The 16697-nt window shown below is 41.9% G+C and overlaps 1 protein-coding gene across 1 annotated transcript in view; it reads right to left on the reverse strand.

Moving 5' to 3' along the window:
* Nucleotides 1–4986: 4986 nt before the first annotated feature.
* LOC138301687 (lectin-like) overlaps nt 4987–16697 on the reverse strand; it is a 173217-nt gene continuing 161506 nt past the window's right edge. The window contains exon 5 of the mRNA XM_069242202.1: nt 4987–5066. Within this exon, the coding sequence (XP_069098303.1) occupies nt 4987–5066 (80 nt within the window). The remainder of the gene's footprint in view (nt 5067–16697) is intronic.

A 16697-nucleotide genomic window follows, 5' to 3' on the forward strand; every position in this document is an offset into this window, starting at 1 on the left:
TTCCAATGACTATGAACCCTAGTTTACTTATTATTTCACAAAAAAGCCAAGAGGAATCCTCAGCATCTGTATACATTATTTATATTAGTTTTGAGAAATTAATGTTATCAAGGTATTATTAGATATGGGGAAGGAAATGTATAATGCCAGAAAGAAAAGAACACCAACAACATCCTTTACATTGTAACTGATTACCTTGTTAGATTGAGAAGCATTTAGATCACAGACTGGATGCAAAGATCACTGTGGGAGTTGTCTCTATAGAAATGCTTCTATGAGTTTGGAAAAATGTATATACATATCATAAAGCCTTTATTGATCTCCCAGCCTTCTCACCAATAAACGTAACTTCTTTCAGCTTATCATGGGTCACTTGATGCCAGTCTTAGAAGACTCCAAAGACCATTTAATGTCCAGAGGCACCCTTATCAGAAACCTGAAAATCCCTTAGCTGCCAACACATTCGCTCTGCATGTCCTTGTTGACTATCGGATGGCCTACACAGGCTCATAGTGAGCTCTAGCTGTCTCTCTTCCCTACCTTTCCATTACTTAAAACCCCAGAGACCTTTTTTCCCTCTTGTGGACTATCATCTTCCCTCAAAAATAGGTCAGCTGGCTCTCAGACTCCTTTTCCCAAAGAGCGTTCTTAGCTCACCTGTTAGCTTTCATCTCCTTAACTTGAGTCTTAATAAATGCATGGCCCTTCCTTTAGGTAGTCACAACACAGGAGACTACGTATATTTGTCCCCAAATCCTCTTTCCTAGTCTTCACAACCCACGAGGCTCTTATCAGCAGATAATATCCATGGACTGTGCAGATCAGTACATACCGAGTGGGCATAGATACATGCTCCTTTGAATTACTTTGCTGCTTCAGTTTTGTGTTTCCAGGGAGGATTGCAGTGCAATAAATGTTTGTGAACCTCTTGGTGTGAGGCTTCACAGCTAGAAAGCTTCCAGTATACACAATGCCCAAGTTAATTCTAGACAGTCTGCATGTTCCAAAACACTGAGAGGTTATCATGAGATTGGCAATGGTAGCAGCCCTCTTGGATTTATGAAAAATAAATTTAGTTTGAAAGCTTTCTTTACTAGGCTTTCAAGAATATTAGTTGCTGGAGTCAGAGTCTTGTTGGCAGAATTTTGAAAATCATTGTGCTTTCGTCTGGAATTATCAAAGATGTATTGGGTAAAGAGAAGTATTTTAGGACAAGACTAGAAGATTTTGGTTTGCACAATAGTACTGGAGTCATCCTTTCCAATTACCATGAACCCTAGTTTACTTATTATTTCACAAAAAAGCCAAGAGGAATCCTCAGCATCTGCAGACGTTATTTATATTAGTTTTGAGAAATTAATGTTTTCAACGTATTATTAGTTCTGGGGAAGGGAATGTATAATGCCAGAAAGAAAAGAACACCAACAACATCCATTACATTGTAACTGATTACCTTGTTAGATTGAGAAGCATTGAGATCACAGACTGGATGCAAAGATCACTGTGAGAGTTGTCTCTATAGAAATGCTTATATGAGTTTGGAATAATTTAAATAAATATCATAAAGCCTTTATTGATGTTTCAGCATTAGGATGTCAGAGTACTTCTACTAACCATATAGAGTTAGTTATAAAGAGATTGTCATAAGATATATCATATTTGGAATACAGACGTGGAATGGAAATAATGAAATACCATGGCCCTCATTACGACCATGGCGGTCGGCGTTAATATGGTGGAAAGTACTGCCAACTGCTTGGCGGTATTTTCCACCATACTATGACACTGGTGGTTTGGCTGAAGCCAAACCACCAATGTACCACACCAACCACCACGGCAGTAATGGCCACCAGGCTGGAGATATCAATCTCCAGCCCGGCAGCCGTCACTGTACCATCTGCGGGATTATGACCCCGCCTACCGCAGGTGGTTTTCGTGGCTCCAATACCGCCATGAAAACCATTGCCATAGGCACTATCAGTGACTGGGATTCCCTTCCCTGTCACTGATAGAGGTCTTCCCCACCCACACCCCCCTCCCCAGAGCCCCACTACCCGCCTTCCTCTCCAAACCCCCCTACATTAACACCCCCTTCAAACACGCACACACGCATACCCACTCCCACATTCACCTACGCATGCATACATCCATTCACACACACATCCGCACACTTTCATTCATACACACAGGCACGCATTCACAGAACACAACATACACGCACTCACACCTCCATACATGCACACACATTCAACACGCAACACACACCCGCATACACGCATGCACAAACATACACACACACCCACACATACACACAACTCCCCCCCTGTCGGAGCACCCACTTACCTGTGTTTAGTGGGTCCTCTGGCAGGAGACGGGACGGGTGCTGTTGCCAGCAGCAGTGTCCGCCAGCAGAACACCGCCAGGCCGTATTATTGGTCATAATATGGCTGGTGGCGGTCTACTGGAGTGGAGCTGCTGCTTGCAGCAGCGCCACCTTACCGCCATCCTCCGGCATGGCCACAACCAGATTTCCAGCATCCTTCTGGCGGAAATCCGGCTGTGGTCATAATACACCAGACGGCTGGTATCTGCGGCGATGGTCTTTTGGTGTTCATAGCCGCGGTGGTAGGCGGTTTTTACCACCACTGTCATAATGAAGGCCTAAGTGTTGTTTGTTGTTGCAGCTATCAACGTATCTCTTTAAAAGAGAAAATTAAGGTATTATTTAATTGACTTTCCCTCTCTTGTCTGGGTCTACTGCTGACCAGCATAACTGTCCTATGCATGGTTGTCAATGGGTTCAGGAAAATGTGATATTAACATCGTCATTTTGGATCTGGGTCCAAAGTTAGTGCAATCCTGACACTACCTTACCCATAGCACACAAGCCAATTGAGCTTCAAGTCTCCTAAATTTGCTATGCAGGCATGCACTTCAATAATCTATAGCTACAAGGGTACCATCTTAGTTTAAATTAAATTTGAAGTGCTAACCATAGGATAATGATGTGCCCCTTTGCGGCAACATTTATCACACATAGTATAAACATACATATGCACACTGATACACATAGAGCTTATTTGTATATTTGTTTTTCTTTGACATGCACCTTCTTACTACAATAGCCTTAGAATGTCATATATGTTTGTGTGAATGTGGCCTACTGGGCATAGGTTTAAATCCTTTGCAGATCTAAGTTAAACTTTCCTTGTTCGAGCAATGAAAAAAACAATGCGATTTAGTTTTGTATAAATATGTTAAGAGCCACAAATATTTTGTACTGTGGGCAATGTCACTGATTGCATTTAATCATTTACATACATTATATATTATAGAATGGTCATTCTATTTTGTAATATCAATATTATTCTATTTTTCTTTGCAAATGATTTGTCTTTTTTGATACATGTTCATATCCGGGTTTATCGCTTACCCTGCTTTTCAAGTGACATTCAGGGCCCAATTGTGTGTTGGGTGGCAGAGTAGTTCAGGATGCAATACTGCTGTACCCAACCCAGCCTAGTGGACCCAATTTTACTGGCCAGAAATTCCATCTAGTACAATCATATTTTTTGGACTGCAAGTGCAGTTCAGCCTTAGCTCCAACACTCCTACCACCCCATCACCCCTCAGAACAAGGGGATCTCTAACACTTTCCCTTGTCAACTCGCAGCATCTCCTGTCCCTTGGCACCATCCCCTCTTTCAGCCTCACATTCTCCATCTGCAGCACTCCCTTACTTACATTTACATCCTACGCAGAGAAGGGGGTGAATAGAAACAGATTTCTCCTTGCATGGGCCTATTCCATTGTAAATTCTTGTAATAGACAGATTTCTGTGTGGGGATTCTGGCTGGAAACAGTATTTAGGCCAGCGTGGTATCAGCACAAACAATCTAGCCATCCGGTAAACGGGGACTCTGGGTACATTTGTTTTTTTTCTGATGATCTTCTAAGGTTGGCTGTTAGATGGAAGTGATGCCTTAAAAAACCTAACCTTTAAAATCCATTGATGTTGAGCAATTAAAGAGTGGACAGGTTTTTTTTTCCGTTAATCCTGGGTGTACTGTAAAGACCTATTCACAGTTTTTAACTGGGACCCCTGGTGAGCGTGCATCACATTTTAATGACCACTACTTTCGCACAAAAACAAGATTACATAAATTGCTACTTCACCCGTGGCTAGGTCTCCGATGTCTATAGATGCACTCTGCTGTCAGGTCTCTCCAATCAGCTGCACTAATACTCTTCTGTTGGCCACTCCCTGAAATTGCAAATGTGCCCATATCTCCTTGTGAGAGGAGTTTAGTTGCAGGCAGACAATGGCATCTTGTTACAGTGGGTGCTCTACTGTTATCTTCATTCAAACAAAATTAATTGATTTATTAAGTGTAAAGAGAATAACGTTTATATGATTTGGGAAGCATGCTTCTATGATTTTTCAACGTCTTTATTGTTTATATGTTCGATTTTAACAATACGGCATACAAGTATTGAATTAGTAAAAACTGCAGTTTTGATTAAAATACGTCTACTTCTTAACACTTAAAATGATTTCTCAATATATCAATGTCTTAAATCAAGGCTCATTGCAAGGAGCATTATAGGTTGAGATTTTCATTGCAAAGGGGTGCGTTTGTATTTTATTACAGCAGTGACTTATGATTTCGAATGTAACGTCACCATATTTGTAATGAAGGCAGTAGACAATCAATTTATGTTTAGCTATAAAGGAGCTTCATTGTTCACATCAGATTCAAGTAGCTGAACATTAAGTATAACCGTCCATGCAGAGAAAGGTTGATATTATAGGGAAATAGAACACAAGTCTTCAGTGCTTTAGGTGGCACACAAAAGCCACGGATGTACTTGTCTCTTCTCATCAGTGGATAATTTGCTACATTACATTACAATAGATCACTTATTGTAAAGCCTGTACAGCTCCTTCTGGACGTTGTGGTAATGATCCTCCAGGACAGATTTCCATCAATAACGCCAAGGTGTGGTATATTTGCAGATAAATGGAAACTTTTGATCACAGTGTTCATCATTCCAAAGACCAGGAGCTGTTAAAAAAGTACAGTATGTTTTATTGGTCATTGTTTTACAGACTTTTTGTGATTTCAGCATTGGTGTTGACGGTTAACATGAACACGAACTATATATCTTCAAAGAACTTTTAAAAAAATACTGGACATGTCAGTTGGATCGATAGTTACCACCTAGAGATTGCAGATATAAAATAATCTTACTACCATAAAACTTTACCATTTATTTCCGGCGATATATTACCTCTGGCAATGTCAGGGCAGTTATCAGTTTGAGGGCAGAATATTTTTTTTACAGTTTGTGGGACAATATAAATATATAGTTTCATATTAACCCCCGAGTCTACAAAATTGTGCAGATAAATATGAAACCACTATGATTCCATTGAGAAGATAGAGCTAGACATCAAGAGCCTGACTTATGAAATGTTAGTGCCGCATTTACGTAATTTGTTGACGCAAAAGCGGCGCAAACGTACAAAATATAGTAATATACATTTATGACGCTTTTGCGTCAAAAAATGACGTAAAGGCAGCACTAACTTTTCATAAATAATGCCCCAAGTGCCCAATTCACAAATGTGAACTTAGACCTGAAGTCTAAGGGACTATTCCCAAAGGCAAACGTAATACTAAAGTCTAAACTTAGACCTGAAGTCTAAGTTTAGACCTGAAGTCTAAGGGCCTAATTCACAAAATTAAACTTTGATTTGAGGATTTTTCTCAAAACTAAAACTAAAAATAAATAGCCTGTTCTCTGACTATATATATAGGTGTTAAATGAACCTGTAGATGCGAATTGTGTTGCCACTTATTTGTGTTCTAGTTAGTGGTCATCATGCATAGCTATCTGCATCTCTTTAAATGTTTACCATTCCTAAGCATCTGTTAGGGACCTTATACCTCACACTGTTTGTTTCCTCTCCCTTTATTTATACCTTCTGCCTACTTTACTCTAATTTTTCTTATATTGTAGCCTATTTTGCTGTTTTGCTTTCCATGACAAGCAAACGCTTAACACCTACTACTCCATTTTGAGTACAGATGTGCTGTTTAGAAGACTGATTCCTCACTCCCCCGCTCTCTCTCATTCCCTCAGTCTTCTCACACGTGAGGTCTGGCACATTATACAGCCCTCTTGAAGTGCTAAATAAGCCGCCAGTATATCATACAATATTACTCTTGGTTCATGTGTATCAGTGACTGATTGGCAGGTGGCCTGTGTTATTGGGAGACTATTTGTCTGTGGCCATGGATGAATGGGTGCCTGGTCCTTGTGCATGTGTTTTGTAGGCATTTTGGTCTGTGTGTGCCTGGATGCCTGTAGTTGTTTTATTCTGTTTGCATATTTGTAGGTATTTACCCATTTTGCAGTTTCAAATTGAAGGTTTAACCATACTCAAATTATCATCCTCAGAAGGATGAAAGACTGTGTTGCCTCTGTCTGGGACATAAACTAATGACCTATATTTTATAGTAGTCTGAAGGGGTCTCAATAAATACCTGTTTAAAGAAAGGAAAGAAAATACATTATTGGCTACATTAGGTGGTTTTTGTGCTAGCATTTAAAATAGACTGTCTACTATTATTTTCTGTCCTCAGTGACGATGTTGAACCTGTTCAGCACAACACACATGAATTCCTAGATTGCATGCCTGATCAGAAATTATGTAACTATTGTTCTTTTTATTCTTACATTCCTTTTTAATGTATAATGATGCACCAATTTCAAATACAACATTTAAAAACTAAAACCTTGCCACTGTTGTACATCAAAAATATTGTAATTCTGTTGTGCATGTCATAATTTCTATAAGCCTGCAAGAGAGCCAGGAATCACATCTACTGGGGCTTCTTAGAGATCCAATAGATATGCGTCCATGTTGTCCAGCTACTTGCCAGACTGTAAAAGGCACCTATCCATGACATTAAAAATGGCCGAGGAGAAGGAGATAGAGAAAGACAGGGAATGATAGAAGAGATAGAGCGGAAGCAATAGAGAGTGAAGGGTTAAGGGTAGGGATAAAAAACAAGAGAAAAAAGAACAATAGGGAGAGCAAAGTCAGATAAAGACAGGGAGGGATGAAAAGTAGAGACTAGGAGAGTGAGAGAAAAATATATAACAAGAGAGAGAGAGAGAGACAGAAAGATGAAGAGGTAGGGAAAGATGGGAGAGAAAGAAAAAAAGGAAAGGCAAAAAGATGATCAGACGGAGAGATACAGCAGAAGAGACATGGAACAGTAGAGCCAAAAAAACAGACGACAATGTGTTAGAAAGAAATCAAGAGAGTGAAAGGAGGAGGCAGAAAAAACATGTGGACAGTGATGCTGATCGGGAGAGACAGATTAAGGTGGAGTCAGATTACGAAACAGAGAGAGAGAAATACAGGAGACCTAATGGTTAGAAAGACAGTGAGAGACATAGAAATACAGAGAGAAAAGTTTAGAGAGAGATGACAAGAGAAAGAAAGTCAGACAATAAAGACAGCAACAGAGACAATGGCTAAGGAGAGAAATGGTAGGAGAAGCAGGGGAAGACAGGAGGAGATAGAGGTGACAGGCAGAGAGACAGAATATGAAACCTGCAGGACAGAAAGTGAGAGAGGGAGAGTAAACGGTATAGAGAAAGAAGGTCAGGAGAGCTTAAAATGGAGGGAATGAGGAAGAAACAGGAAGAGACAACTGTTTCTATTTTCCTCTAGTTATCTGCCTATCTTTAATATATCTACCTTTTTTATTTGTTGATATGTGTCTGTATCTCTATCATTCTCTCACAGCCTGATTTAGATATTGATAGACAAGTTACTCATCACAACAGTGATGGATATCCAGTCCGCTGAAATCTAAATCCCATTATATCCTGTGTGATTTAGATTTTGGTGGACAGAATATACGTCATTGTTGTGACAGAGTGAATCATCCACCAATATCTAAATCAGGTCCTATATCTTTTCTGTGTTGGCATCTGTATCTATATCTAACTGTATGTCTGTCCATCTATCACTAGTTGTCTATTCATGTATATCAACCTGCTCATCATAATGGTGGCCCCCAAACAAATCATTGTCAGGACCACTAGAATGATGTGGCAAGGTTATTTAAATTATGTAGCAAAAAAGGTGAAATATGCTGGTTTCTGGTAGTATTATTTTAGATCGTTAGGCTAGAAACTATTTTTGTGAAATATGCAAATTGTGAAATGATGTAGCAAATTAAGTGTCAAGCATGGGGTAAATGTATAATTACGTTGTAAATGCTGAAGCCCCTAAATTGCAAAACTCCACTGATCCTTCCAATTGCCTTTTTAGCTCTTAATTCATGAACTCTAAACCATAACATTTCCTTTCTAATCAGTGGCTGTTGTAAGATGCACTGTGAATCACAAAGGTTTTTCAAACCAACTCCTCAAACTTCATAAGGGGTAACATAAGTAATATAGGCCCTCATTATGACCATGGTGGTAGGAACCGCATACCACTGCCGCAACGGCCATCAAAAGACCGTCGCTGCGGCTACCAGCCATCCGCCATATTATGACCACAGCTGGATTTCTGCCACAAGAAGGACGGAAATCCGGCTGTGGTCATATTGGCAGATGGCGGTAAGGTGGCGCTGCTGCCAACAGCAGCCCCACGCCAGTAGACCGCCACCAGCCATATTATGACAAATAATACACCTGGCGGTGTTCTGCTGGCGGTAGCAACGCCTCATCCCGTCTCCTGCTGGAATACCCCCTGGATCTAGGTAAGTCGGGGCTCCGACAGTGGAGGGGTTGGGGGGTGTTGTGTGTGTGTGTGTAGGGGGGGTGTTCATGTGTGTGTGAGTGTGTGTGTGTGAATGCGAGTGTGTGTTTAGTGTTGATTGCGTGAGTGAATGCGGGTGTGCATTTAATGTTGACTGCATATGTGAATGTATGGAAGTGTGAGTGCGTGAATGTATGTAATTCGGAATGCGTGTCTTCAAGTATGTTTTGAAGTGTGTGCGGATGTGTGCGTGATTGGATGAATGCATGCATGTATGTATGTGTGAATGAGTGTGTGTCTGCGTATGTGTGTGTTTGAACGGGGGCGTGGATGTAGGGGGGTTCGCGGTGTTTGTAGAGGTACTGGGAGTAGGGGATGTTTGGAGAGGATTGGGGGTGGGGGCCTTCTATCAATGACAGGGAAGGAATTCCCTGTCACTGATAGAGCCTACCGCCATGGTTTTCGTGGCATTACGAACGCCACAAAAACCATGGTGGTAAGCGGGGTCATAATCCGCGGGGTCATAGTCCGATGGTTATCTCCAGCCCGGCACCTGCTACCACCATGGCGGTCGGAGTGGTACATTGGCCGAAGCCAACCCGCCAATGTCATAATGTGGAGGTAAGTAACGCCCACTGCCGGGGTCATAATGTCCCCCATAGTCTTTTTTTACTATTGCAGGGTTCTGATGGCATTAAACATTGAGGTTTAGAATGTCACCAAACTCCCCCCACCAGTATTGGACCATATTATTCAGATCTGCCCAATAAAAGAAACAGGGAACTCTAGGTAGTTCCCAAGTTTAGGTGGAAAGCAGCTCCTTTAAATTTAAATGGGACACCCTTCAAAACCACAAACATTCTGAATCTGCTCATCTCGAAAGTCTGTTTCTTAACATGATTTTTAAGTATAGGGTTAGCATAGTGTCATCCACAACAAGGTAAAAGGTGCCAAAGTCTTGTGCCATTTTTCAGCAAAGTCTTTGAACATAGGGTTAGCTAGAGCCACCCATGCAAATTTGAAAAATGCCAAATGCCTTTTATCACGCCAGGCATTGTATTGCACTTTGGATTGGTAAAATGCCTTTCAAGACAACCAGACATGAATAAATGCAATTCCTGACATGTTTCATTTTTGTTAGAGTTATTTACTCCCCCCTTTTTCTATCTACCTAAATCTATATAAATAACCATCTGATGCAATTTCTGTGTTCTGGGAATATTTTGCCCCCAGATTTACACCAAATGGGACTGCAATCTTGATCTATTTACACAACTTAGGAGAAAAGATACACTGAGAAAGTGACTTACTCCCATGTTCCAAATATTCTTCTTCCATCCTCATCCAGTGCATGGACTATAGTCTGGGCTCAGTGACCAGAGCTTAGTCTTACTGCTTAAAGCCCAAACAGGAGAGTATTTCTCAATTCTTTAAAGGACGCCTCTACAATATTGTGTTTCAGTCTGGTGACTAAGCCACCTTTTTCAAGTTTAAGGGCCATATATGAATTTTTTGTTTGTTTCCAAATATATACAATCAATATTGCAAATCAAAAATAAGAGACATACTTTAATAAAAATTCCACATACTTCTACCATAAAACATTTATACACACTATACACACTATTACAACAATAAAACATTATAGACATAACAAGAAGTTAAACAAAGAAGTAACCAGTAAGGCTTATAAAAAACACATCTATAATTTGTTTTTTTTTTTAACTCTGCAATACTCCCAACTAACTGTTACCACAAATTATGGTATTGTTTTTAATGGTTTTAGCCATATTTATGTTCAATGCAATATTATCCCATCCATAGTCGGCCTGTGCCATTTCATTTGTGCATAGTCACCAAAAAGGTGAGTGTACATATGTTTTTATGGTAGAGGTATGCGGAATTTTTATTAAGGTATGTCAGTTATTTTTGATTTCCAATATTGATTGTATATATTGTGGGTATCCCTTGTCTGTATGTTACGTTACTGGTTAAATGTGATAAGTTAATATTAATTGTTTTATGTTTGTGTTTGAATGTATGATTTCTATGTGGGTTCATAAGGTAAGGGTACTACATTTCTTGTATTACAGCCCTGAAGAACTCCTTTTTTTAGGACAAAACGCGTTGGCTGATGTTGTTATAAATGTGCTTTAATTTTGAAAGAAAAGAAAAATAAAGAGAAGACAAAAATGAAATGACATTGATTTATTGGACTTTCTTAAATTTATTGAAAGTGGAGCACCATTGAAAATTATAAACTTTATAGTTCCCTTTTCAAAGATTGCACATTGGCGGCAGGTGCTGTGATGTGTGCATACATAAGCAAAAATTGGACTTTCAACTTTTTTTAATATAAAACAGGTGATATGGGTTAGGTGCATGTTTTGTTTAACCCGCTGCTATTTGTATTATTAGTGCATCATCTGAAGTATTGTTTCAAGTGCCCGAAAGGATGCTTGGACAAATGAATATGTGGTAACAGCAGACAATTCTGAATTCATTGTGTATGGTGAAAGCATGTTAAATGAATGGATTCTTAATTGTGGGTCATGATTTGATGGACTGTGAACAACCACCTGGTTTGCATTATGAATCATCAGTGAGATAGCATTGCCTCTCAGCACATACTACATGATTCACAAGGCTTCCTCTGCTCACCATGACTGCATAGACACCTCTTTGATTTAGTATTACTATTAGCTCACTGTATCTTCTAGCGCTCTGAAGTGACTGTTAGAGCCATGTAAAACAGCTAACTAAAATTAAATGGTTGTGCGCTAGGAAGGACAAGAAAACTGGGTTTCAGCAGACCTCGCTGTACACTACGGCAAATGGAGATATCATATAGGGTGCCCAGATGTCACATAGTTGCTGCAATAGTCGCCTTTTTAATTTGTCCTTGTGTCCTGACATTTTTCACTAATTGGTTTTGTAAGGTCCGAAGAGCACAAAATTGATGTGTCTCACATATCTATCAGGCCTGATTTCATACTCAGCAAGGTAAGAGGATGAGTATCTCTCTACTGCAGCCCTACAAATTTTCCCAGGCGTGTGCATGACTAGCTGCTCTAAACTAGGTTTTTTCTTGGCATTCTGGTACTTTCAGTCTTGCTGATCATATTGTAAAAAGAGGGCTCGAAGTCCCAGAATGAAAAAAGATAAAAATTGGTGTTGATCACCTAGTCACATATGGACCGGGTACAAGCAGCGCTGCTGCCTTTTGTAACCATTGCTGCAAAAAAGGGTGAAAACTGAGCCTGCTAAACATTTGTGATTTGCTTTTCAAGTTATCTCATTGCAATGATGTTTTTGTTTCATGCTATGTTTACAGCGTGTTAGATCGCTGGCGAAAATGGCTAAATGTGAGCACATAGAAAATCAGTGCAGGTATTATACTATTCCAAGCTCAGCAAATTTCATAAACCAGGTTCCCTTACAACCCTTACAACCCCATATGTCTTTGCTGAAATGAGAAATGTTCAAGCAGTGCCCAACTTTTTCATTTACTTTTTTTAGTATTTCATTAGCAAAAAACAATAGTATTGCCCCTAGAGCTGTTTAACACAATAGAGCCCGTGCTCTCAGTACTCATTGTTATATTCATATGCTAGCACATACTGCCTGTTCTAGTTTTAAAAGCCTGGTGATCATACAATTAGAAGTAATAAATGTGGTCTAAACCCTTCCCGGGAGTAACAATATTGGGACATGCAACCTCAGAATCATGCCTGTGCAACATCTCCCTCACCTAGTGACAGGCATGATCCAGTCAGTGCTTAATCTGACTCAGTGATTGTAGGTTGAGCCCACCGGCACCATTTTTGGGGAAGGCACTTATTCTTCCTCAAAAGATTTTTATTTAGGGCAAGAGAAACAAAAACACAATGGGGGAAAGTAGGATGAGGAGGAAGATGGAAGAACAGTGACAAAGGGAGAAAGCAGGGTTGGAAAGAACTCTACATATCCTTTCTTATTCATCACCCCAACCTTAGTGCTGGCTGTGGGCTTCTGAGCAAAATATTGGACCCACCACCTATTAATATACAAATTATGCACTGGATAGAGATAATATCAAATAATGTATTTTGCTATACTTGTAGCACTCTGCACATCACATAATAGCTTCAAACTATTCCGAAGATACCACCAGTTTAAAGAAACAGCAGAGCAAGCCATGGTGGGAGTGGGCTTTGGCAACCAGTGACACTACCTGCTGCTTCTGGTTGTAGTGGTGAGAAAATCGATATAGGTGAGCCACTAAAAGTTGAAGCCACACTTGTGATAGATGATCTTTGTTGTAGCTTCTGCCATCACCCCTGCTTTGAGCCAGGCACCAAGAATTAAAGCCAACATATTAACCTTTGTTGAAAAACTGGTGAGATAAATTCCTATCTAGGGGCTATTGTAAAACTACCAAACATAGATCATTCTTAGCGTCTTCAGCTGACCAAATTATGGGGGTCAATTTTGACCTCAGCAGTCTTTTTTAAAGACCGCTAGGGACCGCCGTGCGGAAGACCGCCAGTGGTGGCGGTTTGCCGCTCGGCCTATTATGACTGTTGGTAGCACTCCATCCTTTTACGGACGGAGAGCCGCCAACAGCCATACTGGCGGGAGGCGGGGAAGTGGAGATTGCTCCACCTCCACCGCCACGCCAACAGAACACCGCCCAGCGAATCACGTCCTGTGATTCGCCGTAGCGGTGTTCTGTCGGCGGTGTGGTGTCGGCGGAGCTGCCCCCATGGCTCCCATCCCCTCCCGGAGGATCGTTGGACCAGGTAAGTCGATCGTCCGTTTGGGGGGTGTTGGGTGTTGTGTGGGTGCATGGGGGTGTGCGTGTGTGTATGTAGAGGGGGGGTGTGAGTGCGTGTATGCCTGCGGGGGTGTTGTGTGTATGGGAATGAGTGTGTGTATGTCTGTGGGTATGTCTGTATGGATGTGTGCATGTATGTTTGTATGTGGTGTGTGTGTATGACTGTGTGTGTGTATGTCGGCGTGTGTGAGTGAGTGTAAGTATGTAGGTGGTGCCTGCGTGCGTGTCGTGTGGGTATGGGTGAAGTGATGTTGGGGGTCGGGGTCAGGAGGGGGCCCTGCCACCTTTGGGGGGTGGCAGGGGTGGTGGGGGGTAGGGGAGGGAGTTGGGGTGAGGGTGGGGGGTGGGGGAGACCCCTATCAGTGCCAGGGAAGGAATTCCCTGGCACTGATAGTGCTTACCTCCATGGATTTCATGGCGGTTCAAACCGCTGGAAATCCACAGCGGTAAGCCGGGTCCAAATACCGCCGCCGGTATAGTGACGGCCGCCGGGCTGGAGAGCCAGGTCTCCAGCCCAGTGGTCGTTCTCCGCACTAGCGGGCGGAAAGGAGAACTGGCGGATGACCATGGCGGTGACCGCCATGGTCATAATTCCACAAAGTAAGACCGCCAGCCTGTTGGCGGTTTTACCGCCGGTTCTCCGCCTTCCGCCAGGGTCATAATGACCCCCTATGTGATTCTAGACAAAGACTTTGTTTTACAGTGCCAAATCTTTCTTTATTATCGTATATCAGAACACCTTAAAATATGGGATCTCAGTATGCGTGTTATAAAAAACCTACTGTGTTTGATTGAGTAGGCTATAATGTTGCTCCACACACAACAAGAAGATAGAGCACTCAGGACAACTGACTTACCTCTTAGTGTTTACTAACAGCAATGTCATCTGGCCATGGGGAAACAATGTTTACATTGAAGTTTTAATAAATGCCTCAAAATCCAGTGAGTAAAGGGAATCTCTTCTGCTTTCCAGAATTGAGAAATAAAGGCAAATAATCAAACATTGATGTAAAACAGACAGATGAATGAAAGATATTCCCATCTAGCTTTTAAACAGCCCATTGTAAAGCTATGAAGCCTAAAATGAATCTTGGCTTCTCCACTTGATCAAACTGTTCAAAAACCTCTTGAGCTTGATTTAATTTATTAGGTCATAATTTTGCTCCATCTATAACAATATAGGGCACATCTGACAACTGACTTGACTCTTAGGGCCTGATTAGGAATTCGTGAGGTTGCTGCCACACTGGCTACCTCCCCACCGGACCCATTAAGAGTTTCCCACTGGTTCGTGTTCACTAAGGGCATTGCATCGGTGGGGAACAAGTGGTGGCTCATGAATGTTTCTAGTTTCAAGTGAAAAATCATAAGTTTTAATATTTCCTCTCACTGCAGAGATGTAATCTGATAATTTAAAGGTGAAACCCTTTAAGCATGTTTAGGAAATGCACATTTTTGACATAAAGCATCCTATTTTTATATTGCTGCATATATTTTTATGGCTCTCTGCTCAATTTATTGGCTCATCCACCTCTTATGAGAAAGGGGTCCTTTCTCATTTTATGTGTTCATGACTTAATTGAAATGTAGGAGAGGGAATTTGTTAACCAGTTGTACACTTCCAAGGGCCCGGCCACAGATTCCTCGTTCGGCTGCAGTGCCCTCGCTGCCCAAAGCTGCCCTTGTTACTGGAGCTCCAAGCAATACCATGCAGGTGCAGAGGGGGGTTGCTGCAAATACTACAATGACAGCTTCTGTAGCACGTAGGGGGATCAGGTCAAGACAGCCCTGCAGCTCTGTGCCAGCAGAAAGCAATGCATGGATGACAAATGCTATAGGGAGAGGGGGCTCTGGAAGCTGGTGTATTCTATTCTGGGACCAAAGGGAAACATGCATGGTTTCACTGGCCTTTCTTCAATCTTGGAGGCCATTCCCCACCTAGCTTGGCCCCTTACTCAATACCCAGAGAGTACTATTTAGGGAGGGAGGCACTGAAGAAATATAGACTAACCAGGCCCCACTTGGACCCAATGTAGCAGGTACTAATTTTAAAGCAGCACTCTCTCACATCCTAAGCACTCTCTTTTGTAATTTAAAGAAATCGGATCACAGATTGTAGGAAAGTACCATCTTGCCTGGCATGTTACCCCCATTTTCACTGCATGTATGTTTGTTTTTGCCCATGTGTCACTGGGATCCTGCCAGGCTGAACCCCAGTGCTCATAATGTATGCCCTGTATGTGTTCCCTGTGTGGTGCCTAACTGTATCACTGAGGCTCTGCTAACCAGAACCTCAGTGTTTATGCTCTCTCTGCTTTCTAAAATTGTCACTGCAGGCTAGTGACTAATTTTACCAATTCTCATTGGCACACTGGTACACCCATATAATTCCCTTGTATATTGTACTTAGGTACCCAGGGTATTGGGGTTCCAGGAGATCCCTATGGGCTGCAGCATTTCTTTTGCCACCCATAGGGAGCTCAGACAATTCTTACACAGGACTGCCACTGCCGCCTGAGTGAAATAACATCCACGTTATTTCACAGCCATTTTTCACTGCCCATCAGTAACTTAAAAGTCACCTATATGTCTAACCCTCACTTGGTGAAGGGTAGGTGCCAAGTTACTTAGTGTGTGGGCACCTTAGCACTAGCCAAGGTGCCCCCACATTGTTCAGGGCAGGGAGTGTGGGGACACCATTACACGTGTGCACTGCACATAGGTCACTACCTATGTGTAGCGTCACAATGGTAACTCTGCAACATGTCTAAGATCATAGAATTGTCACCCCAATACCATTTCTGGTATTCGGGGGACAATTCCATGAACCCCCGGGTCTCTAGCACAGAACCCGGGTACTGCCAAACTGCTTTTCCGGGGTTTCCACTGCATCTGCTGCTGCTGCCAACCCCATAGACAGGACTCTGCCCTCCTGGGGTCTGGGCAGCCCAGTCCCAGGAAGGCAGAACAAAGGATTTCCTCTGAGAGAGGGTGTTACACCATCTCCCTTTGGAAATAGGTGTGAAGGGCTGGGGAGGAGTAGCCTCCCCCAGCCTCTGGAAATGCTTTGATGGGCACAGATGGTGCCCA

The sequence above is a fragment of the Pleurodeles waltl genome, chromosome 6 (genome assembly GCF_031143425.1).
Source record: "Pleurodeles waltl isolate 20211129_DDA chromosome 6, aPleWal1.hap1.20221129, whole genome shotgun sequence".
Taxonomy (NCBI): Eukaryota; Metazoa; Chordata; class Amphibia; order Caudata; family Salamandridae; genus Pleurodeles; species Pleurodeles waltl.